The sequence below is a fragment of the Echinops telfairi genome, unplaced genomic scaffold, assembly GCF_000313985.2.
Source record: "Echinops telfairi isolate 266 unplaced genomic scaffold, ASM31398v2 ScPeMD7_7458;HRSCAF=8496, whole genome shotgun sequence".
NCBI classification, from domain to species: Eukaryota; Metazoa; Chordata; class Mammalia; order Afrosoricida; family Tenrecidae; genus Echinops; species Echinops telfairi.
Window position 1 is genome coordinate 43,340,568 of NW_022111358.1, and position 25,693 is coordinate 43,366,260.

Consider the following 25,693-nt stretch of genomic DNA (forward strand, 5'->3'; position numbering starts at 1 on the left):
TCTGCTGTGTTCTTAAAGTCCTGGATTCCCAGAGAACACACTGGTCGAGGGAGAGAGAGAGAGAGAGATCGAGATCGAGAGCCAGGGGCCCGCTGCCTACAGGGCAGGGGCAGACCAGATGCCCAGTGCTTCCTGGTAAATAGACCCCCAGAAGGCAGGGCCATGGTGTGTTCCTGCCTGCGCACCAGGCAGTTTTATACCTCCTAGAGCTGCAATGAGTCTCTGGGGGACAGAGGGAGGGAGGGCGAGCTCAGGGTTGGGGGCAGGACTTGCCCCTCCAAAGAGAGCCCCTCACAGATTAGCCGTTCTCAGCTCTGGTCACAGCTGTTCATCACCCTCTCTCCAAGAAGCAGTTGTGACCCACAACAATTCTCTGCTCCACCCCCCATTCCAGAGCACCTCCAGATTTTAGGGGTTTGTTAGAACTGCGCCCCCATTCTTTGTCCACCTTACTGCCACCACCAGAGCCATGACAATGACAACTATGCCACACGTGGGTGGATCAGAGGCAGGACAAAGCAAACGCACTGCCATGCGCTCGATGCTGACTCACAATAGCCCGGCTTCCGAGACTGTCAATCTTGACAGGCACAGAGTCTCGTCTTCCTCCCACAGGGAAGCTGGTGGTTTCGAACTGCTGACCTTGCTCCCTGCAGCCTAATGCATAACCACTATGCCCCCAGGGCTCCTGGGTCAGCTTAAAGAGCAGAGTCCAGGAAGCGACAAGTCTGAATAATGGGTTCAGCTGGGGGAGAGATCCTTCCTGTACAAGGGGGTGGGGCGCGCTCTAGAAGGTTCCTGAGGTGGGGGGCGGGGTATGCAGTTACCTTTTCATTCCATTTTCCCGCGAGCTTTCTGGCGGGCCCTGGTTACAAAGGTCCGATGTCCACATAGGAAGTGGCGCTAATTACGATTCGGCCCCTGCCTCGAAGCCTAGGATGCTAACACGTGGGGGCGCGCACAGTGCTTTGAGAAAATAAACAGGGGCCACTTTGCAACGTGCACCAACACGTTGTTGTTGCCGGAGCCCTGCTGGGTACGCACTTGATGACTTACAGCAAAGCAAGACCAGCTCACTGGGCGGCCGGTGCAGCGCGTGCGCACGCGCAGAGGAGCCTTGGGCTCGAGACCCGGATGTGATCACGTGACGGCGAGGGACGGGCTGGGACGGATTCCCGGGTGCGACCTCTCCCACGCAGCCACAGCCAGCCGCCTGCCCGCAGAGCTTCCAGGCTAAGACTAGGAAGAAAGGCCTGGCAGTCTCCACCCCCCACTCCGACACACACACACACACACACACACACTCCAAACCCGCCAGTGAGAACCCCGGGGCTCACACGGCCCTCCTGTCAGATTGTGAGGGCGGAGGGCGCCGGGCTGGGGGCAGGGGTCACTGTGAGCTGGGGGCCACTGAAGAAAGGTCTGGCCATCCATCCGCTTTTGAAGACTCCGAACCGAACTCCAAATTCCCTGCCAGCGAGTGGATTCCGCCTCAGTAGGTGGTGGGTCCAGCCCACCCATGGGTGCCTCTGAGTGAGAATGGACCGGACGGCACCCGACGATGACGAGGGAAGGTCAGGCAAGAGGACGACGCCTCGTGGCTTTCCACTCGGGACCGGCCTCTGTGCCTGTCGGGTCACTGCCGAGAAGGCAGGCAGGCATGCCCTCGTGGTCGCTGGGCACTTGCCCTCCCCGGTCATTTCCTCTTGCACTCATGAATCAGGGGCCCTGCAGCGTGTTGGGCAGCCAGCTACCAGGTAAGCCGTTCGAACCCCGCAGCCGCTCTGAAGGACAACGGTGAGGCCTTCTGCTCCCCTAACGATCTCGGAGGCCCAGAAACCCACGGGGCAGTTAGTTCTCCACTGCCCGCCAGGGTCGCCGTGGGTCGGAGTCCACTCGATGCCAGCGAGCATTTTGAGAGAGCGTCTTCATTGGAAGCCCTGGTGGTGCGACGGCTAAAGCACCCGGTCGCTAACCGAGGCTGCAGGACCTACTCTGCCTGCCGTCCCTGGAAAGACGACGGCCTCGGGAACACTCGGGGCAGGTCCAGCTTCAGTCTCCCAAGAGTGCCTGGTGCTGCCAATGGGGAACACGCTGGGTTGCTGACCCCATGGTTGGTGGGTCCAGTCCACCCATGGGTGCCTCTGGAGAAAGGCCTGGCCATCTATCTGCTTTTGAAGAATCCAAACCGAACTTCAAATTCCCTGCCAGCAGGTGGGTTCCAACTCACAGTGACCTTATAGGGCAGGGTGAAACTTCCCCTGTGCAGTTTCCAAGAGTGTCACTTTAAGGGAGTAGAAAGCCTCGTAATTTTTGACGGGGAGCAGCTGCCTGTTTTGAACAACTGCCCTTGCAGGTCACAGCCCAACTCGTCCACTACCACGTGGGGGCGCCGGGAGGTGGCATCATCTGGACGGTAAGGGGGCTCTTTGGTTTTAGCATTGCCCCAGGTGGAATGCAAGGTTAAGACTGACTTTTGCACCCGGGCCTGCAGTGTCCACCCTGCGACTTCACTGGCCTGTCCCAATCACTTCATCCCTGCTTCCCTCGACCAGAAAACACGCCATGCCCTGACCTGCTGCAGGCTGGCGTGAGGCTGTGCGTAGGCAGGCTGGGCCTCCCACCCCCCAGAGTCCTGGACAGAACTTCCCCCACCCTGCCCCCTGAGAGAAGTGGCCTCTCTGAGCGAATGACAGGAAGGGAAATGAGTCTTCCCAGAGCCAGTGAGTGAGCAAGCAGGAGCGATGACTGAGGCCCCAAGGAATGCCGTGGCTGAAACTTTTGTTGTTGTTTGTTTTCCGGCTCATTCGGTGTCTATGACGGAGCCAGGGCCGGGCTCCCCATGACAAAGGCCCCTTTCTTAGGGCAGTTTCTTAGCCGCCACGCGGGGACAGCCCTGGTTCGCAGGCAGACTAGCAGGCAGGCAGGGAGCAGGCTGTCTAAGCTAGATGGAGAGAGACTCCCAACTAAAGGCGGAACCCCAAACCTTGAACTCGATCCTTAACCCTGCCCAACACAGTCCCTCTTAGGGTACCCCCAACCCCCTCAGGGGGCAGGCAGATGGCACCTGCCCTGGAAGGCTTGTTTCACAACAGGCTCCTGTAAAGCTGCTATTAGGCTCAAACATAGGCCTTTGGGTTTGCCGTGGAGTGTTTAACCTCTGCACCACCAGGGCTCACCACCCCACCCCTGGAAAAGAACCCAAACTCGCTGCCCCGTCAATTCCAACTCATAGGATAGGGTAGAACTGCCCCTGGTGGTCTCCGAGACTGCAACTTATTATGGGAGCAAACAGCCTCATCTCTCTCCCAAGGAGCAGCTGGTGATTTTGAACCACTGACCTGGAGGTTAGCAGGCCTATGCGTACCCACTACACCACCAGGGCTTTCTAAAAGCCATGAAGTGGAATGGGCAAACAAAGGGCACTGGAGCCCACTTAGGGTCCTAGGCTGCTGACTTGAACACACAGAAATGCACCCCCTCTTCTTCCTGGAGGCAGGTGGTTCACATCAGGGTGTCGGGTGTGCTGACCCAGCTGGGGGATCTGAGGGGGACCAGATCCACACCACTTTCCTAGCTTCTGGTGGTTCCCAGGTCCCCTGGCTTGCAGCCACTGCCATCATCACCTGGCCGTCCATCCTCCACCTATCTCCATGTTTGTTCTCCTTTATAAGACTTGGAGTCCCTGGGCGGTGCAGAGGGCGCATGCGTTTGCCTGCTCACCAAGGGGTTTTGAGTCCACTCAGAGGATCCCAGGAGAAGGCCATCTACTGGCCATCTACTTCTGAAAAGTCCACCCTGAAAATTCCCCGGGCACAGTGCCCCTGTGGCACACAGGCTTGGTCTCTCGTGCCGCCGTAGCAGGAAGACGGCAGGTGCCTGGTGTTAGCACATGGATCTGGAGGCTGCAGGTGTGGATGCCAGTTCTCGGGCAGGGTTTTCTCTCTGAAGGCTCTGGGGAAGGCCGGGGTCTCCTTTCAGCAGGAAAAGGAGGGCTTGGTGTTCCTGGGAGAGCTGTGTGTGTGTTGGCATCAGTCTGGGCCCAGGAGGTTCTCAGCACAGGGACCCCGAGTCTAAAGGAAGAGCTACCCTCCCGGCTCTTCTTTCCTGGCTGGTGGGTTCAAACCGCTGACCTTGTGGTTGGCCCAATACGTAACTCACTATACCACCAGGGCTCCTATGCACTGTTGGCTCCAAAACCTCAAACTCACTGCCCCTGAGTCCACACTGACTCAGAGTGGCCCTGCAGGACAGGGTAGAAGGGCCGCTGTGAGTTTCTGAGACTGTCACTCTGTATGGGAGTAGAAGCCTTAGCAGCCCAGCGTGTAACCCGGGGCCCAGGTGAATTCAGACTCAGTGAGTTCAGACGGGCCTCAGCTCACACTCCACCTCTGCCCTGGTGCAGAGCAGGACTAGGTCTCCTGGGTCTTGTCCCCACGCCGGGGGTGGCAGTGCGAACTAAGTGGCACATATCCACAGCTGTCCCTACTGGGAGCCCTGGTAGTGTAGTGGTTACGTGTTGGGTGTGTGGGAGGACACGCAGCAAAGACCCACCCAGCCGTGGGTGTGTCCCAATGATCGACATTCTGCAAGCCCTGCCCACTCTCCTTTACCCAGTCTCTTGGTCCACACAAACTCCCTGCCCCTCAGCTTCGGACTGGCCTGCTGAATGCCACAGTCACTGGTCCCAGGGCGAGTTTCTCGCCGGTCTTTCTGCCCTACCGAAGGAACCCGGCCGCCTCCAGTCACCTCCCAGCCAGAGATCGTTTTGAGGTGAAGCCCACCCCAAACTGAGCAGCTCTCCCTGAACCAGCGAGCAGGAGAAAGGAATGGGCAGGGGGAGGCGGGGGACAAGAGGAGGGTGAGAAATGTGTCTTCCTGTGTCTGGGAAAGCCACCCAGACACCCACTGCCCCCCTGCCCCTCCCCGCTGGACGGTCCTGGTGCCAAGACGTCCGAGCCTGTCGCCAGAGACACAGGGGGCTGGCGTGCTGGAGGAGGAAGGGCCCGGCATAAGCAGTCCCTTGTGCTGCTAACTTGGAAAAGCAGCGGCCAGGCAGCCAGAGTCTTCCTCCTTGTTCTCTGAGGGCCACCTGGGTGGTCAGAGGAGAAGGGCCTAGAGTCCTCTGGGGGATGGAGTGGGTGTGGACAAGAGAGGAGGGGCTCCCAGCAGCTGGAGGGGGCTGCCACCGCTGGCAGGATCCCAGCTCACACCACTGGGCCTGCATCCCCAGAAGAGGGCAGAGGGTGTCCCTGAATCATGGCCAGGGGGCTCGCAGAGACCCCATGGGGGTCTAGGGGCAGGGGAGCCTTAACGCAGTACAGAGGCAGAGCTGAACAACACCCCCTACCCTGCCCCTGGTATTTGTCACAGAAGGATCTTTGATGTGTGGTTTTGTGCCCAAGGCCAAGGGGGAGTGGCTTTCATTCTTTGAGAAACGCACTGCCACGGAATAGGTTCTGACTCAGAGCGACCCCCGAGGACTGTGGGTTTCCAAGACTAACTCTTGATGGCGTAGAAACTTATCTTTCTCCTGCAGAGCAGCCGGTGCTTTTGAACTGCTGACCTTGGCGTTAGCAGTCAGTGGGCAGCCACTACACCACCAGGGCTCCGTGTGGCACTGGGAATGCTTGGTTCTTCCCAGAGCGAAGGTTTGAAGGCAACAGCAAGCCGCACCAGTCTTCCCACCGCATGCCCTCACACTGCTTCTGTGCAGCCACACTGGCCTCTTTCCTACCAGGTTCCACGCTCTGTCACCATGCTGTGGCACATTTAGGGCCCAGCCCGGGTGGCACTGTGGGTTAAGCATTGGGGTGGCTGCTCCTTGGCAGATGCGGCTAGCTGCTCCCAGACAGGTGGGCGGTCTCAGAAACCTGATTCTGGCTCACAGTGATCCCACAGGACAAGGGAGAACTGCTCCTGTGGCTGTCCGAGACAGGAACGCTTTATAGGAGTAGAAAGCCACTTCTTTCTCCCTCGGGGAGGCTGGTGGTTTTGAACTGCGGGCCTTGTGGTGAGCAGCCCAATGTGTGACCACCATGGCAGAAGGTCCCGAGAAACCCAGAAGGGAGAAGACCGTCTCTTTAGACTACATCCAGCCCTCGGATTTCAGTCCATTTCCCCAGTTGTACAGGAGCCCTGGTAACACAGCCGTTAAGCACGCAGCTGCTCGCCCCAAGCCTGCAGCCCCGGGACCCCAGGGGCAGCCCTCCTTTTCCCTCGAGTGTCAGTACTGCCATTTGGAATCCACTTGACAAAGGTAGGACAGGGACCCCGAGGTGCTTTTACTCCGAGAGACAGAGGTACCCGGTGGCTGCAGCAAGGGACTCCAGCAGAATGGCAGCGAGGCTGGTGCAGGGCCGGGGTGCTTCCCATGATCCTCCACAGGGTCGCTCTGAGTCAGAGCCGAGGCGAGAGTCCCAAACAAGAGCTATTTGCAGGATAGACACGGTGTTTTATAAGCGTTTTCTATTAACGCATGGTCCATTTTATATAAAACATACTGTGGTAGTTACATAATCAGGTGTCAGTTTGGGACTTGAGAGGATTAAGAGTGAAGGGGTGGAGTCTAGTCTGTCAATCAGATACTAGCCAATGCAGCCTCTTTGTGGGCATGGCCTTCTCCTGAGGATTCTGGGAAATCCGATTTTTTTCCTACTTGGAGGCAGGAGATTCTAGCTCTCAGCTCACTCCCTGCAAGACACTACTGACAAGGCTGATTCCCTGCTAGGCATCCCTGAGGAGAAGCCACGTGGACCTACGCTGATGCAGCCCTGGGTGCTGGAGAAGCCACGTGGAGACCCCTGCCAGCGCTGAGATGCTTACAACGCCACTGGATCCAAAGACTTTCTCCCCACTGGCCTGTGATCGTCCTGCATTCGGCATCATTGCATGTGTTTTGTGAGTCTGACGAGGACTTTATAGATTGGTATCAGACCTATGGGCAAATATCGGACTTAAGGACTTGAGCTGGACTGGGCTGGGATGTTTTCTCCACACTTGATCTCAGCCAAAAGGCCGAGAAGCGATTGGGATGTTTTCTAATGTTCAATTCCTCTTGTGTATAAAACTCTTTCTTATACATATGCGTGTTTATGAATCTACTTCTCTAGTCACGGCTTTATAAATATGTGGCTGTTACATTTTAAATACATAGCCCGTTTTCCACAAAGACAGTACGTTATGAACGTTTTATATAAAGATGTGGTCCTCAGCTTTTGTAGGCACAACTGGATAAGCACCCACAGGCTGATGTGGACATCCAATCTCTCTCTCTGGGGGGCATTGCCTAGCATGCTGTGATGCCTCAGGACCACACGGTGGCGCAGGCTGCCAGCTGCTGCCTGCCTGCTCCAACTCCCAAACTTGGTTTTCTCCTCCTAGTTCAAGGCAGGGCATCTGCCTGTGGGCGAGCTGGAGCTGGGGAGAAAATTGTAAGAGAAGGATCTGTCTATAGGTTGCCCTGCTATTCCAAGCCAGGGAGATGGATAAATTCAAGAGAAGGGCCAGTCTGCCTAACATAAGATGAACAGAAAGAATAGTATGCACAAAGTCAAAAATCCAAACTCACTGCCATCCAGCCGGTGCCAACCCACGGCGACCCTATAAAACAGGCTAAAACTGCCCCTGTGGATTTCTGAGACGATAGCCTCCCCTTTCTCCCGAGGAGCAGTTGGTGGCTTCAAACTGCCGACCTTGCAGATCGCAAGCCAAGTGGTCATTAATGACCACTCCAGCAGCGCTCTAGCCATAGAGGAAGAGCAGCTGAGGAATTGACTTCCAATTCGGCCTCTTCCCGTCTGTGCCTGGCAGGCATACCTCTCTCTGGTCCCAGCCATGGGCCTAGCAGTCCCTGCTCAGACAATGTAACATAGCTCTTTGCACATTACTGACAAATGCCCCGATGGCACACCACTCCTTAAGGAAGCCTCAGGCCCAAGGGGCTGGCTCAGGGGACCCAGCAGGCCTAGTCTCCCTCACTTAGGGCCTGGAGGCACTCAGCCATGCTTGCTCTGTGGTGGGTAGCCATGCACTCTCGGTCCCAGTCACACTCTGCACCTGGAGGGAGGGGTTCAGAGAGCAGGACATGGCTGTGTCTCAGGGTCCAGAGAGCATGCTCTGCTCCTCCTCCCCTTCTTGGTGGTGGGATATCGCCCCCTCCCTGTGAGAGGGCTCAGGGCTCATCATACAGCCAGCGGAATGGCAACATGGGCTCATCCCATGTTGGAGGCCCACGTTTTTTAGCCCCACAGGGAACCCAGTTAGCAGTCACTCCTGACAGAAGCACACCCCCGCTCAGCCTCCTCCCCCACCTTCTCTTCCCCAGACCCAGCTGGCTCCCCTGATGACAGCTACAAAGAGCCTGGTAGCAGAGCCTTGCCTGTCTCCCCTTGCCCCACTGGGGAGCCGCTGATTCGGAGAAATCAGCTCCTCCTCCAGGCACCTGCCTGGCCTCCTGCCGGGCTCTCCCTTCTTCCTTCCCCAGGGAGACCAGGCTCCCCCTTCCAGGGAGGATGCACCCCAGGAGCTGCTGAGCTGACGCTAGGGGCCCCGTGAGGGTCACCAGAGAACTGGGCTCCCCAGGGTTTCCAGTGGGTGTTTCCTGAGGAGTCACTAGAAACGGAGGATGTGAAACCTCCCCCTAAAGGGCGGTGAGTCTCCATCCAGCAGATGGAGGGAGAGGGGGAGGGGAGAGGAGGGGAGGGGAAGAGAACAGGGTGGTGGGAAGGGAGGGGAAAGGGGAGGGGTCTGCCAAGGAAGCCCCAAAGTCTGGGACACTTGGCTCTGGCCCCAGGAAGTCTAGGGGATCTCAAGAGCACCTCTGTAGGCGTGCGGATGGAGAGGCCTCTGGCAGCTGGCTTTGCTAGAAGCCATGGGCTGAAAACTGATGAAAGCATTCATATAATTCTGTCCTCTAAGCCCCCCACCCCCACCCCCACCACAGGGAACGCTTGTCCTCTCTGACTCCTCATTTCACAGGCAAGAGTGTTCTCCAGAGGTTTCTAGAACGAAAAGCAGGGGGATCGCTTGTACAGGCAGACACAGCCATACAATCCACCTTGGGCACACGGGCATACTCATCCCGGGGCACCAGGAATGTCCCCAGGGTGTGACCACAGCCAGGCACAGCCCTAACAAGCCACCGTCTCCAACAACTGGGGCCTATGGTAATGGGTGGGACGCCAGGCCAAAGGACACTCTGACTTGTCTGGTTCCTTGGTGTCTGAGAGGCTAACACGTACTTTAAAACTGAGGCGCCCTGGTGGCGTAGTGGGTTACGCGGGCTGCTAACCCTAAGGTCTGCAGTTTGAAACCACCCGCCGCTCCGAGGGAGAAAGACGAGGTGATCTGCCCCTGTCGAGTTGCAGTCTTGGAAGCCCAGAGGGGCAGTTCTACCCGGTGGCAGTGAGAAGAAGATTAGGTTCTAAAGGAGCCCTGGTGGCATTGAGCAGCCAACCGCGTGGTTCAGGCCTGCCAGCTGCTCTGAGGGGGGAAAGCTCGGACCGTCTGCCCCCGTACAGATGTCCACTCTCAGAAGCCCTGTGTAGGGTTGCTGTGAGTTGGAAGTGCTCAGGTGGCAGGCTGGCTGGGTTAGAGCAGGCGGTCTTTCCTATGCCAAGTCCTGCTTCCCCTTGGCTGCTTGGGGCAATTCCAGGTCAGTCGTACCTTGAGAATTTGCTCCCAGGCTGTCTGTCCATGTCAGCCCCGGGTGCCTGCGGCTCACCTCCAGCACCACCCACAGCCCGTCCCAAGGTGCTCACTGCACCTGTCAGTTAGGGCATGGTCGTGGGAAACGCAGGGGAGTGTCTTCGGGGCCACGATGCTGTAGAAAGAACCGTGAGTCCAGCTCCCCACCGACAGGGTCTATAGCATCTCTTTGGAGTACATGGGACCATGTCAGAAGGAAGACAGCCCTGCTGCTGCTGAACTCCAGGCTGTCCTTTGTGGGTGGAGGGCTACTTGGCTCGGAGGGTAGGGAAAGAGGGGGTACAGCATCTCTTCTGAGTGGACATACAGGCATAGGACCAGAAGGTGGATCAGAAGCTGGGAAACACTCCCTAAGAGTGATGCAGTAACAGCTTCTGAACACTGGGTGGCAGCAAAGAGTCACAAATGATAAGGTGGGGAGGGGCGCTGGTTGCCATGGAGTTGAGGTGTGCAGAGGACAACTGCCCCTAGGGGGTGCCAAGCTGTGGCCTTTGGGAAGCAAATTGCCAGGCCTGTCTTCCGAGATGCCTCTGGGCAGGTTCAAAACACCAACCAGGGGCTCCTAACCTACTTTCCTTCCTGCTCAGCGAGAAACTGCGTTGGTGGGCACTGGAGAGAGTGCTTCTGGGAATGTTTACTTTTTAAAACCTTCTCTTGCTTCTAAGAGGAGCCCTGGTGGTCCAGTGGTCACACATTGGGCTGCTAACTGCAGAGTCAGCTGTTTGAAACCACCAGCCACTCCTTCCAGGGAAAGAGGAGGTTTTCTACTCCAGTAAAACATTCCGGTCTGGGAAACCCACCGGGCAGTTCTACCCTGCCCTATGGGGTCACTGTGAGTCAGAATGGACTGTGGCCATGATGATGGTCAATTAAGAGAGCTTCCTGCTTGAAGATCCATTATAAAGAGAGCACAGAAAAAGAGGTCCTCACGTCGGTGGTTGATGTCGCATTTTCATGGTGAATCTGGCCTGGGCATTTGATAGTCAGGGTCCACATAGCTAGCTGATAGTGAAAGCATTTGGCTTAGGGGCCCTAGGAGGTCAGAGGTAATTAGCATGCACTGCCCCCTGGTGGGGCCCTGGATAAATGTCCATCGGAAGAAACCAGCCTCACTCCCCCCAAATCAAACACCAGAGTCCGTCCACTTGGGACAAATGCGTCCTCTATAATGGTATAGAAATCCATATGACCTCAAGCACCCCATCTCCCCCCTGATTTCAGCATGCCTTCAAGCAGTTCGAACCCACCGATTTCTCTTTGGGCAAAAGATGAGGCAGTCTACTCCAGGAAGGATTTGCCACTTCAGAAACCCTATAGAGAGTTGCTATGAGCCAGAATCAGCTCAATGATTCTTTTCTGCTTTGGATTTTGTGGTTGAGACAATGTGCTTTCAGTACTGGAACCAAAAGAGAGGTGTGTGTCGGGGCTGTATCGTCACCACATGTGTTCAATCTGCATGCTGACAACTCATCCAAGAAGCTCGATTTTAGGAGGAAGCATGTGGCATCAGAATCGGAGGAAGGCTCGTTCACAAGCTGCAATATGCAGATGGAAAAACCTTGCTCGCTGAGAGTGAGGAGGACTTGAAGCACTTGCCGATGAAGCTCCAGGACCGCAACCTTCAGTGTGGATGACAACTCGATGTCAAGAAAACCAACATCCTCGCCACGGCACCAAGAGGTGACATCATGATAAGTGGAGGAGATAGTGAAGTTGTCAAGGATTTCGCCAATTTAGATCCACAATCGGTGCTCAAGAAACAGCAGTCCAGAGATCACATTGGTTCCATCTGCTGCACAAGACCTCTTTAGAGGACTGAAAAGCAAGGATGTTACTCTGAGGACTACGGTGCACCCGACCCAAGTCATGGGGTTTTCAAAGGCCTTTATATGCTTGTGCAAGTTGGACCGTGATGAGGGAAGACTGAGCAAGATCCCATGGGATTGCCTCGTGATCCTGGCAAAGAACACTGAACGTACCATGGACTGCCAAAAGAACAAACAGGTCTGCCTGGGAGAAGTACAGCCAGAATGTTCCTTAGAGGGTCAAGACTGTAAGACTTCGTCTCATGGACTCGGGGCATGTTGTCCGGAGAGACCAGTCCCTGGACATCAGGCGTGGTAAAATAGAGGGCCAGCGAAAAAGAGGACGGACGGCTCTTTACAAGGTGGATGGACACAGTGGCTGCACCATGGTAAACATCAGAACCATTGGGAGGACGGTGCAAGGCCGCCGGGCAGTGTTTAGTTCAGTTGTACACAGGGTCGCTATGAGTTGGAACCAACTCGATGACACCTACCAACAACAGGGTGAGCAGCCCGCCAATTAATTACTGGGGCGTGTGTGTGTGTGTGTGTGTGTGTGTGTGTGTGTGTGTGTGCTATTGATCTTGAATTACCTCTCTCTGAGGTCAGAGAATGTGGTCTGAGTGGCATTTCTTCAAGGTTTTTCTTTTCAGGTGTCCTCTGTAGTACAGTACTCAGTCCATTTCGGGGACTGTGTTAGTCCGGGTAGACCAGAGAAACAAGTTCATGGACACCCCTATGTGTATAAGAAAGAGCTTGATATACAAGGGCAATTGAATATTGAGTGCATAAGTCTGATATTAGCCCATATGTCCAATACCAATCAGTAAAGTCCTCTTCAGACTCACGAAACACATGCAATGATGCTGAATGCAGGAAGATCACAGGCCAGTGGGTGCAAAGTCTTGTGGATCCAGTGGCAGTAGAAGCATCTTAGCACTGGCAGGGGTCTCCACTTGGCTTCTCCAGTTCCCAGGACTATCAGTGTAGTGCCATGTGTCTTTTCAGAAGAGCGTCTCTCAAGGAGTGAGTTGACAGAGACTGTCTCCCGCCTCCAAGGAGGACATCCAGCAATTCCCAGAATCCTCAGGGGAAGGCCGTGCCTACACAGAGGCCTCATTGACTATAACCCGATTGATAGACTAGACTCCACCCCTTCACTTGTAATCCTCTCAAGTCCCAAATTGACACCAGACGATGTAACTACCACAGGGACCTGCACACAAGCACCAGAAAGCAGGCCCCTTGTCCAATCCAGGGGGGGACGCAGTCTGTGTGCGTGCCCTTTGTGCACATCGTGTACATTTGAAGAAATCTGTTCCACCTGGTCGTGTGAGAGAGGGGCACCTGTACGCCCCTGCACCCCCACCCTCTGCTCCCAGACTCGCCAAGCCTCTGTTTTCATCCGTTTCTCCCGCCAGGGCTAGCACTTCTTTCCACCCTCCCAGGCGTGGAAGCTGCTAGCTCCACACACATGGGGACCAAGGGGCCAGCCCCAGGAACCATCTCCTGTCATTAACCTTCAGTCTGGAGTCCACCTTCTCCCGCTCAAACTCAGTCCTTAGCACTCGGCTGCCATTGCCATTCCCTTGTTCGCCATTTGAGAACTAGCAGGGCTTGCTAACCCCTCGGACCCCTGGTGGTGTAGTGGTTACATATGGGCCCGTGATTCCCAGGGTTCCTCAGTTCGAAACCACCTGGTGCTCCTCGGGAGAAGGGCAGGGAGCTTTCTACTGTAAACTCCTGGGCCAGTTCTACCCCGTCTTATGGGGTTGCCGTGAGTCGGCATTGATTCGACGGCAGTGAGTTTGGGGTGTGGTTGTTTTTTGTTGCCAACCACATAGAATTGGGATTTTCACAGCCAAACCAGAGGGTGGTGGAATCACCCCACCTGGGTGTTGCACCCCTCCCCCCCAGCATTAGACTCGTATCGCCATCCATTTGTCCATTCATCCATCCGTTCATGCATTCTCCCCCCTCCCCTCCCTCCCTCCCAAGCGCAGCCGGTGCTCCCTGAGGTGCGCTAGCTTCTTAGTGACGTAGTTCCTTTTCCTGCGGTAGGATCCCTGGTGGCGCAGTGGTTAAGCACTCCCTGCTAACCTAGAGGCTCGTGACTCACAACCTCTAGCTGGTCCGCAGAAGAGAGCTGGGTTGGCGATCGATTTCTGTACCCATGGCCACCTGGGAAACCCTGCCAGGCCAGTTCTCCTCTGTCCCAAAGGGTCTCCAGGGTTGAACTGGATGCCACAGCTTTGCTGCTTCCCTCTTGGCATCTTCTCCGTAGACCCTGCAGGTTATGAACAGTGAGCTCAGTACTCTGTCTTTGAAACAGTCTCTCTCTTGCCTCAGGGGTGGTGAAGGGCAGACGCAGGGCCAGCTGCCTGCTTTGGTAATAATCTCTGATGGGGAGGTGGTCGGGCTGGTCCCAACGTTTGTGTGTGTGTGTGTGTGCGTTTCTGGCCATGTCTGCATCACCAGGGCCGAGCTCAGGGCCGCGCAGATGGCCCACGAGCCATCTGGTACTTGAAGCAGCAGCTTGCCATGCCCAGCTCCGGAAGGACAGCTATGTTTCCTGGGCCCTTGGAAGTGATGACACCCCGCACTGTCTTCCATTAGCGCTGAGACGTCTCCGGGCAGTCTGTCCTCTGTATGCGTTTGTGCGCAGGCAACCGGTCTCTTCCTGACATCTGTTGTAGCGTTCTGCTTAGTCACCAGCATCCTGCAGCCCTGCTGTGTCTGCAGAGAGAGCTCATCTCATCTACCCCGCTCGGACATCATGTGACGTTTCAACCCGAAGACCGAGTCCCTGTCCACTGCAGGCAGAGTCTTATCTGTGACTCCTCTGTGCTGCCCCATCTTCCTGCTCGCACTGCACAACTTCGGCTAGATGAAGATGGGCTTCCCGTTCTCGTTTCCACCCCTCCTCACTTAGGTCTTTCTCCCCTTCCCTCCCTATAGCTCTTCTGCTGATTTCCCTCCGCGAATCATCCACTTAGGTAATCCCACCTCCAGCCATACCTGGCAAGCTGGATGACTCCTTTGTGAGTTTTCAGCTTCATGACTCTTTTTCATTCTTTTTACAGTCCTGTCTCATTCTGCCCCCTGCCCCCTCCTGGAAATCTGCATATTCTTTTGTGAGCCCATTCTTTTAATTTGCGTTTCTCTCCCTTCTTACAATTGTGAAACTTTACAAAGCATTCCCTCTCCCGAGTGTGTACGGTTCCTTTGAATGACAAAGGCTTCTGTTGAGAGTGGTTTCAGGTTGAAGGCGAAGTTGCAGAGCTAGCACAGCACAGCGGGGCTCTTGCACCCTCAGCACCGCAGTCCAACCTCTGTTGACACCGCAAGTGACCGTGGTCCAGCCATCACCAGGACCGTCGCGAAGGACCCAGTGGTGTGAGTCCAGTATTATGAATGGCACTCCACGCTGCATTCAGATGTCACCAGCTTTCCCCGACTAACCTTCTCCTGTGCTGGGGACCCTCTGGAATCCGAGACACCGTGCGCCGTGGGGCGTCACGTTGGCCTCTTTAGATGAGGCTGTGACAGTTGCTCAGGCCGTCCTGGGTTTTTTGAGCTTGGCCGTTGGGAAGAATGCTGATCACAGACTCCGTCCCCCATTAGGGTTTGTCTGATGGGTTTTCTCATCTAATTTTATTGTTTCAAAAGCTCTCTCCGCTAATGGTGTCTGGGTGATGTTCTGCACACAGAGGAGCAAATGTTCATCTTTTTTGGAGCGCCCCCCCACTCCACCCCGAGCAGCTTCCATGGGCATCTGGTGTGCGTTTGGTGGGAAAGCTCTGGGGAGAAGGCAGGCGGGTGCTTTTTCACTAGAGACGAGGCTCTGTCGTCCTCGGCCAGTTTTAGGGTTGGCTCCGCACTTGGGGTTTCTTTGCAAGACAGAGGCACAGGATCTGGAGCCTATAGATTGTGTGATGTGGGGCTAAGGCCCTGCTCTCCCGGACTCCACCCTATACCAGTCTCTACCAAGATACAGGCCTGTCCTTGGGCCTATGGGGGTGTTGTGTTGTCCTTCGCAGCTGTGGGCACCCCATGAACAGCAGAGGGATAGATATACTGCTGGGTCCTGCAGCACCTCCATGGTTGCTGGCACAGCTGAGACCCTGCTTGTGACCAGTGTGCACTTGGAGGGCCTCCCGGCAATATTCTCTTCAGAGGCACAGGGTTCTCATTGGCTAGTTTCAGACTCGGACCACCAGACCTTTCCTCCCAGTCTGTCTGAATCTGGAAGCTCCGTGGAAAGCTGTCTACTGACAGAAATCCTGTGGCACAGCTTCCGGCATCATGGCAGCAGTCCGGCCACCATAGCAGGGCATCCTGACAGAAAGGGGCAGGAGAGGATTTATACCCTGGTCTTGTGGATAAGCAGTCGCTACAGGCTTGGGGCTCTCTGCACCCAGGCCCTGCTGTAGGTCCCAGGCATTGACAGGCAAGGGCAAGTCTTCTTCATCTACTTCAAGGGCAGTCAGTTCAACCTTCAGTCTCCAAAATGGGCAGTTGGAGGTGAAGCCACTGACCACTCTGCCTCCCAGCTCTCCTCTGGACTCTTGGCATCTGACACTTCCCCCCTCCTTAGTCCATGTCTGACTGTTAGGTGTGCGGTTCCCGTGTCATCCGAGTTCATCATGCTGCTGGGAGGTCTCATGATGACTTCTCACTTCTGGGAAGGGTCATGTCACACAGACTCTTGAGTTTTCTGTCGGGACTTGCACAGTAGGAGGTACACAGCCATCCTGGCTGCAGAGTAACCGGATGGATGGATGGATGGATGGATGGATGGATGGATGGATGGATGGATGGTTGGATGGATGGGTGGATGAATGGGTGAATGGATAGGTGGGTGGATGGATGGGTGAATGGATGGATGGATGGATGGATGAATGGATGAATGGATAGGTGGGTGGATGGATGGGTGAATGGATGGATGGATGGATGGGTGGATGGATGGATGGATGGGTGGATGGATAAATGGATGGATGGGTGAGTAGGTGGGTGGGTGGATGGATGGATGGATCGATGGATGGGTCGATGGATAGATGGATGGACGGATGGATGGATGGGAATAAAGAGGGCTCAGAGGAAAGCCAAGAATCTCCAGACCCAGCACAGACACCCTCCCGGAATGAATCCAGGAAATTATGAGCAGACAGCGAACAGCGACATTAAGTCCTGGTGCATGGCACTCCGAGTCACCGCGGCCCCTGCTTCCCGCTAACCTATTAAATTCCAGGGACAGCATGCATTCCCCCAGCAGCTGCCTGTTCATTTCTAATTCCACTTTAATCATTCTCCAGTTGGTCTGCCCTCGCCTCCCTCTCCGGGAAGAGGGAGCTGAGAACAAGTGTGGGTGGGTCTAACACGGAGGGACCAGCCAGCGTGCCATCCCAGCACTGGAGATGCCGGCCAAAGGCAGGATGCCAGGCTCAGTGGAGGGGCACCCCTGCAGCCTGCTCCCCGCGACTCCATGCCCTGCCCCCCTTCCAGGAGCGAGTGCCGGCAGTGGTTCAAAGCACTGGCCCAGTGATGGGAGGACAGGATGCCCCATCCCCTTCACCTCACCGGGTAAACAGACAGCACCCTGGCCCACACCAACCACTCTCCTGAGGCTCCTGGATGGCATAAACAGTTAAACACGCAGCTGTTCCAAACATCCCAGTGGCCTGCGCAAGTAAGGCCTGGCAATCTATTTCTACAGGATGGTGGTGGCGGCTGCTGAGCCAACCCTGACTTGTGACCAGCCATGTGCTACAGTGGGGAGGGTCCCAGCCAAGAAGGCCCCGTGGCTTGATGCTGCGGTGGCACCCGCAGAAGAGCCCCCAGACCTGACTTGTTCACCTTGCCTGCCTTTTGCGCTGGCTCAGGAGCTGGGTTTTGTGGGCGACTAGAGAAGGGAAGCTGAGGACTTCCTGCCCAGGGAGCCTCGGGGCGAGGCTGACGAGTCGCAGGCCAGGCAGCCTGCAGGCTGGAGAAGAGGCGAACCCCCAACCCACTAGCCCGCTGCCATCACATTGATGCCCACTCACGGCAGCCCAGCAGCCTCAGGCTTGGCGGGGGTCTGGGGAGCCCTGCACAAACCTCACAGGGATTCGGGTTGTCGTTGTCAGGCGCATCCAGTTGGTTCTAACGCATAGCAACCCCGATGGACAGTGGAACGGAACACCACCCGGTCAGTCTGGCACCGTCCTCACGATCGTCATTCTCTCTGAGCCCAGGGTGGCAGCTGCTGTGCCCGTGCACCTCGCCGAGGGTCTTCCTCTTTTGTCCTTGCCCCTCCACTGTACCAGGCATGATATCCTTCTCCCGGGACTGGCCTCTCCCGACAACACGCCCAGTGTACGTGAGATGAAGTCTCGCCATCGCTGCCTCTAAGGAACAGGTGGGCTTAGTACTGAGGACTTCTCCCGAGACAGACTTGTTTGTTCTCTTGGCGGTTCATGGAGCTTCAGTAGCACGAGTGGATTTGTACGTGAGGACATGGGACAAAGGGAAGCGTCTGCTCGAGGGGGCAGTGTAGGAGCCGGCAGGCAGTGCTGGGAGCACCCCGCCCCCCTTTAGGGGCTCTGTATCCACAGGGACAGTAGCGGCAGAGCTTGGCTTTGTCCTTGAGTGTGAGATTGGGGGGCGGGGCAGAATACAGAGCATACACCCCTTACCAGTGATGCTTGCTGAGCAGAGGGTTAGAGAGAGCTGAAGATATTGACGCCTGCTGTCCCAAGCCAGTCTCAGCTGGGGGATCTTGCTGAAGGGTTAGAGAAAGCAGAGAGAATGCTTGGCTGAGGGGAGGGCGAAGCTGGACCGGGGCTATTTTCCCTCCATTTCCGTGAGGAGTTTTTATAAAGACTAACCGAAATCGGAGGCAACAGGAGAGAGGCTCGCTGGACCTGATGTGCTGGCACCAGGTGCCTGGGGCACACCTGTCACTCACCAGCCAGACCTGGTATGGCATGTGTGGCTTTCTGGGCGCTGGGAAGGAGTGCCCTTTGAAAGGTTGCAGAATCAGCCCCTGCAGCCCCTTCTGCCCCGAGGGCACTGCTGAGCTCCGGGGATTCTCTCGGGCCACTGAAGCCACAGGCAGCGTGGATGTGCAAGGGGCAGAGAGCCAAAGCCTCCAACCTCGCCCCGAGCTTCGCTTGGTACCAGGTCTTCTATCCTTGTAACCCATCCTGTCTGGTCGTCACTACAGGTGCCAGATGACCCCAGCGGCACTGGGGTAGGGGGGTGTCTGACAGGCAGGAGGGTGGTAGGAGAATTGGAAAAACGTCATCCCAGAACATTCCAGCCTGAATCCCTGTTCAGGGCTTCAAGGAGAAGACGTGGATGGTCTCACTGGGAAGAGGGGCACAGAGAGGACCATGTGACCCAGCCGCCGGGCGGGGGTGGGGGGCAGAACTGATGCGGAGGCACCAGTCTGACACCGGCGTCAGCGGACGCAGGCTGATGACGAGTTGTTGAGTTAGGTGCTGTCAGGTCGTTTCGGACTCACAGTGACCCTACAGGTCAGGGCAGAACTGTCCCCCGTGGGATCCGAGCCTGCCCTCTTTTATTTTAAATGTTGTTTTATTGACGTTTGGTTCACATATCATAAACTTCCACAATTCATCTCTACAACCAGTTCTAGAATATTTTCTTCCCTCGTGTTCCTTACTAGCTCCCCATTTCCCTCCAACCTACTCCCCCAAGTGCCCTCAATAAGGCTCCAGTCCAACTACTGTCTCGGAAGCTTCCTGCACATCTATTCACATGCACTGGAAAATATACCCCCCCCCCAAAAAAAAAAGACCAACAGTAACAAAATAAACTAGAGAAAAAAACCCAATTGAGAAAACAAGCAAGGTGTATTCTAAACTAGTACAGTACAAATTTAAAATGGATCAAAGGGAGATGAAATGACCAGGGTCACATTTTAACCTAGCTGCATCATCAGGACAGCAGTTACGATACTCTGTCTGAGAACAACGCTTTTCTCATCTCTTGACCACATCAGAGGGGATTCACCAGAGGCTTAACCCATATGTGGACTCTACGCATGGATTTGGGGCTCACACAGTCATCCCTAGCTTCCTATAAATCAGATATTCACAACGTACACTCTGATACCCTTCCCTTCTTTGGATTTGGTTTTTATTATCTATCATCCTTGAGACTGGGACTCTGTATGGGAGTTGAAAGCCTTATCTTTCTCCTGTGGAGCGGCTGGTGGTTTCGAACTGCTGACCTTGTGGTTAGCAGCCCAATGCAGAACCCACTCCGCCACCAGGGCTCCACGATAGTGATGCCCTCTAAAGTCACTGAGAAGACTGACTTAGCCAACAGCGGACCACTGGTCCTGGGGAAACACGGGTTCCGTTCCTGAAAGCCTCTGGTCACACCTGTTGACCAACACATAGCCTTCCTTGTCTCCAGGCGTGCTTTGGATTGAAGGACAGCACCTCACTGAACACACACTGCTGACTCACTACCTTGGTGCTCACGGCCAGCAGCGCTGCCCCTCCTGCTCCAGTTGGCACCCTCATGTGCTCTCAGGAGGGGGCACCTGGAAACCTTCGTGAGCTCAGAAACATGACACAGCCCACCCACGTTGCACCTGGAGTCGCTTTAGAGAGCAAGAGCACCCACAGACCGCAGCGATGCAGCAGCAGTCTGGACATGAGCCTGCAGCAGGACAAGAGGGCAGAGGGATGCCTTGCTCCTCCTCAGCTGCGGACATGCCTGCAGGGCCGCCCAGGTCTCCCCTACCCTGCTCACGGCCTCAGCTGACCAGGAAAACGGTGCAAGGAGGGATTGGGGGGTTCCCAGTAAAAATCTGTGACCTAAGAGGCCAGCAGGGAGAGGGCAAGGCTGGGAATGGAGGAGACTCCCCAGGGAGAGGGTGTGGTCATTACATAATTTCCTATTAACGTGAAGTGTAGGGGTGGAGTGTAGCCTGTCAATCAGGTCACAGCCTGCCGGTGCCTCCTTGTGGGCGTGGCCTCCTCATAAGGAGGGTCCTGGGAACCTCTCCCCCTCTCTCTGCGGTCACCTTCCTGTTGACAACACGTGGAGACCTGCCAGCGCCCTGGAGATGTGTGCACCACCATCGGATCCACAAGAGTTCGCACCCACTGGCTGGCCGGTGGTGTTCCTGCATCCTGCATCATTGCAGGTGGCTGCGTGAGCCTGAAGAGGGATTTATGGACTAGTCTCAGGCTTACGGACTTGATCTGGACTGGGCTGGGATGTTTGCTTGATATGTAATGACTTCTTGATATCAAGCTCTCTCTTGCACGTAGATGAGTATCACTGGATTTGTTTCTCTGGTCAACCCAGAGGGTGCTCAGTGGGAAGGAAGGAGGCTGTGCAGACAGGTCCCTGTAGAGCACCCGCAGATAAGAAGGACCTGCTGATGGCCAGGCAGGCAGGACAGCCCGGGTCCAGCCAGTCCAGGAGAGGCCTTCAAACAGGAGGGGTCAGTTAACCATCTCAGCGGCTCCCCATTTCACACGTTCAACAGGCTCCAGGGACAGCGTGCAAGGTATCTGTGCTTTGATGCACTCACTGGAAAACGGCTCCCCAGGATGGCTCATTTGAAAGAAAACATGGCGTCAACCTGCCCTCTGGTATGACCTCCTGTCTGCCCCCTCCCCTAAGGGCTGGGGTGCACAGGAAATGTGTGCAGGCGGAGAGCCAGCCAGGGACAACCTATTCCCCCAGTAGCAGCAGCAGCAGCAGCGCCTTGGGACACTGCATGTCCCGGGGAGCCCTTACCTGGCACTCTCAAAGGTGGCAGACGCCGTCTTCTCTATGGCCCCAAATCCAACACCAACAGCAAGACCCTCTGAAAGAGACGGAGAAGAGCACCGGGTGGGGGTTAGGGGAGGTTCCCCAGGAGGTGCGTGGTCAGCACTGGGCCCAGAGCCAGGGGAGCCACCTAGTGGGGTGGGAGCCTGGGGATGGCCACCTAGTGGACTGAGGACCTGGGGTTGGCTGCCTGGCAGAATGGGGGCCTGGGGCCAACCAAGCACGGCCCCTGGGCCAAAGCAGCCCCCCACCTCCACACACACACAGCCTGCTTGTAGGATGGCTGGTGGGCTGAGAACAGTTTGCATGTTTCTAAACGGTTGCATTTTGGGAGGGGGGAAATAAATGATAATATTTCTTTTAAAAAAATGAAGCGCCACATCTTTAACTTTATTAATTCAATTAAATGCTTATTTTTAGCACTTCATTCCACCCTCCCACCCCACCCCAGCCTTTAGTTTGATCACACTAGAGGATGGGAGGGAGGGGCACAGACGTCAGTTCTGTATGCGGTTCATGACGCACAAAGACGCGAAGCAGGGAAGCAGCCAAGAGCATGGTTTTATGATGATGATGATGACGACTCTTTCCTGAAGACCCTCTCTTCTCTGCGTGTCAGTGAGCCGCCTTCCCCCAGTTCTCTTTGTTTTATTATTGTTAGTTTTAGTGCTTAAAAACGTTTTCAACGGTTTGACTTAGAATTCACCTATCATACAATTCGATGGTTTACACATGCGGACCTGGTTCCACAGTGACCTTCTGGATCCCCCTCCACGAACAAGCCCCCCCGAATCTGTCCACACACAGCCATTCCTATGCTCAAGCCCAAGCCCATGTGGAAGCCACTGTGCCTGTCCACCTGGCTGAGGGCCTGCCTCTATCTCGCTGCCCCTCCACTCGACCAAGCATAATGGAAGCGATGACCGGACAGTGAGACGTCTCAGCCGTGAGCAGTCATCCCCACACTCGACCGTCAATGACAAGCCACAGGGCAGGCTGGGGAGAGCATCTACAGGAGAATGGCCGGGGCGTGCTGAACCCGCGGGGCGGAGGAAATGTGCCGCTTAGGCGCACAGCCCAGGTGCACAGCCAAGGTGTGAATTAGACAGGTAATTAAGACAGAGACCAAAGGGACAGGTGTGGTGAGTACAGTGTCTGGTCTGGGGTCTTTTCACAGCATCTGCCACTCACGCAGGGACAAAGAGAAGGGAAATTAACTGCCAAAGAGAGTTTGTGCGGAGACGGATGCTGTGGGGTGGGCTGGGGAGGAGGGGTCAGACATGGCCCTGCGTGTGTCTGAGGGCCTGACTGAGCCTCTGTGTGTCAAGCTGAGGCCAGGAGGCAGTTAATGTTAAGGTCAACGGAGTGACCAGAAGCACAGGTCAGGGCAGGCCAGCCCTGGCTGGGCAGTGACCCTGCAGGCAGAAAGGACAACCTTTCCAGAGGCTCAGGGCACTAAGGAGTTCCTGGCCTGCCTCTGAACAGGACTCAGTTCTACTTGGAAACAAGCCCCCGGGGAGTAGGGATGCTTCCCACCCTGCAGTGAGATCCTATGACCTCTGAAACAGGGACAGACCTGTCCCCAGGCCACCAGGATTCCTCTCCTTGATTCCAATTCCTGGCAGGCAAGGAAGCAGCTGGTTAGGCAAGCCACCCTCCCTGCTGCCCCTCTTACCCTCCCCCCAGTCCTTTCCCCCACCCCACCCCTGCCCCCAAGCGAGCCTGATTGCAACTCATGGAGGTCCCATGGAATGGAGAGGCCTGTGTTCCGAGGCTGTCTCCTCTGACACCTTGATGGAAGGGGTTTCCAGCACTTTCTTCAGCTGCACAGCTGCACAGGCACGGATGGTTCATTTTTAAGCTCATGGTGCAACGAAAACTGTGTGCACCACATTCCCGGGGTGGGAGCGGAATGTTTGGGGGACCCTGGGGATTAGGGTCAGAATCGTGTAAGGAGGCAGGTAGGGGGAAAGGACCGGGGAGAACTGATGGCTCCCACCCATCTAAGCCCAAACAAGCACTCTGTGCTAAGTGGGTGCTGGGCGGCTACGGCAGGGGGCTTTCTCGTCGCCCTGAGGAGCAGGGGCTATGGTGGCCCCAGCACTGTATCTGCTTGCTGAAGACCAAGGGTACCTGGCCCACTGACCACCTGCCTGCTCCTGGGGGGACCATTAGGGGGGAGCCAGCTCTGAGGGGTGGACAGTTCGAGGGGCCAGCGGAGAAAAGATGCTCTCAAGCCACCCCCAGGGCTTTAGCCCCAATCTCAAAAGCACCGAGAAGGAAGCTGTAGCAGGAATTCCAGCCCCTCATCCTCCAAGAAGGGGCACTGGTGGCCTGGTGCTGGGCTACTCACCGCAAGGTCAGCAGTTTGAACCTGGCAGCTGCTCTGCAGGAAAAATAGAAGGCTGTCTGCCCCCACATAGGTTGACAGCCTGGGAAACTCACAGGGGCCAGTTCTACTCTGTCCTGCATGGTCACTATGAGTCCATATAGATTCAATGACAGTTGGGTTTGAGGTCCTTCTGAGCTGGAGATGCACCCTTCCTGAGAGCACCCACAGGCAGCCTGGCCTCTCACCTGGCCCATAAGCAGGTAAGGGAAGGGGACTTGTTACCTGAAGACTGAGGATTTACAGGGAAAGCTGCAAAGCAGAACAGGGCCCTCTCCTGCCACTGTCCAGTGGATCTGTTGGCCCTAAGTGGTGGACAGCTGCTGATGGCTGCTGCTCAGCCTCTGCTTTCACAGGAAACAGCGCTGTGGGCTGGGTCCCAGATTCCCGAAGGCTCTCTCGACAAAGGGAGAGGAGGCCTGGTGCCAGCACCATCTATTCATCCCTCTAATAACTTAGTTTTATTTTTGTTGTTGAGTGTGTGCATAGCATAACATATACCAACCCCACAGCTTCCACAATTGCCAACCAACCAATACCAACCCAACAGCTTCCACAGGCCCCGTTTGGTGACACTGATTACTGTCTTTGAGTTGTGTAACCATTCTCAAACAATTTTCCAAATGGTCTCTCGTTCACCCAAACTCACTGCTCGGATTCCCTACTTAACCTTCTGAGTTCTTGTCACTTGCTCCCAGGTAGATGCACAGATATTAAAACAAGGCAGGTGTCCCTCACGAGTTAACGACTGTCTTTAAGAAGAGTTTGGGGGTATTTTCTCGGTCTGGGGTTCAAAGGAAACTTGGAAGGCAGCTACTTGGCCAACTGACTGGAAGAGAGCCATATGTGTGCCCATTCTAAGGAAAGGTGACCCAGAGAACGATGTCACTGACATCACACACAGGTAAAACTGGGCTGAAGAACATCTGATACAGGTCACGGTAGCCCAGTGACAGGGAGTGGCCAGCGGCTCAGGCTGGACTCAGAAGAGGACGTGGAATGAGGGATTACACTGATGAAGTCCGATAGATCCTGGCTGAAAGCAGGGAATGCTAGAGAGAGCGTTGTCTTTCATTGACGATACCAAGGCATTTGACCGTGTGGACCATAGTAAACTATGGAGACCCTTGAGAAGAAGCGGGATTCCAGAACACTGGACTGGGCTCCTGCCGAACCTGCCCATGGATCAAGAGACCGTTGTGCAAACCGAACAAGGGAATGCCGCATGGTTTTAAGCCAAGACAGGTGTATGGAGGGTTGTATCCGGATCTATCCGTATACTGAACAACTTATCGGAGAGACGATTGTGTGAAGAAGGAGGGGGCATCAGAGATGGAGGCAGGCTTAGGGACAACCTGAGAAATGCAGACGACACGACCTGGCTTGCGAAAGGCAAGGACGTGAAGCGCTTGCTGATGAAGGTCAGGGGCGGCAGCCTGCAGCGTGGATTAGGACTCAGTGTGAAAGAGGCCAAAGTCCGCACCCCTGGCCCAGCAGGAAACATCATGATGAAAGGAGCACTAGTTGGGATTGTTGAGGATTTTGTCTCACTTGGATTCACAACCAAGCCCAAGGGGGCAGCAGTCAAGAGACCGAAAGACGAGCTGCATTGGGTCCACCTGCTGCGCAAGATCTCCCTAGGGTACTGAAAGGACTGAGGGCTGCCTGACTCAAGCCGAGCCACGCATTCTCCTTGCCTCCGATGCATGTGAACGTTGGGCCACTGAAGGCTGTTTGCTGGAGAATACTGAACATACCCTGGACTGCTACAAGGACAAACACGCCTGTCATGGAAGCCATGGATCCAGAGTGCCCCTGAAAGGCAAGGATGGCAGGACTTCGTCTTACCGTCTTTGGACCTGCTGTCAGAAGAGACCAGCCCTAGAGAAGGACACCACGGCTGGTAAAGAGGAAGGGCAGCCTCGACAAGATGGGTTGACACGCTGGCTGCAACGATGGTTTCGGTGTGGGAATGATTGTGAGGATGGCGCAG

General features: G+C 55.6%; 1 protein-coding gene across 2 annotated transcripts in view; it reads right to left on the bottom strand.

Annotated features, from left to right (window-relative positions):
- SLC39A11 (solute carrier family 39 member 11) overlaps window positions 1-25,693 on the bottom strand; it is a 291,723-nt gene that overhangs the window by 24,524 nt on the left and 241,506 nt on the right. For both annotated transcript variants that reach the window (XM_004709171.2, XM_045299650.1), the window contains exon 7: window positions 21,279-21,348. In XM_004709171.2, the coding sequence (XP_004709228.1) occupies window positions 21,279-21,348 (70 nt within the window). The remainder of the gene's footprint in view (window positions 1-21,278; window positions 21,349-25,693) is intronic.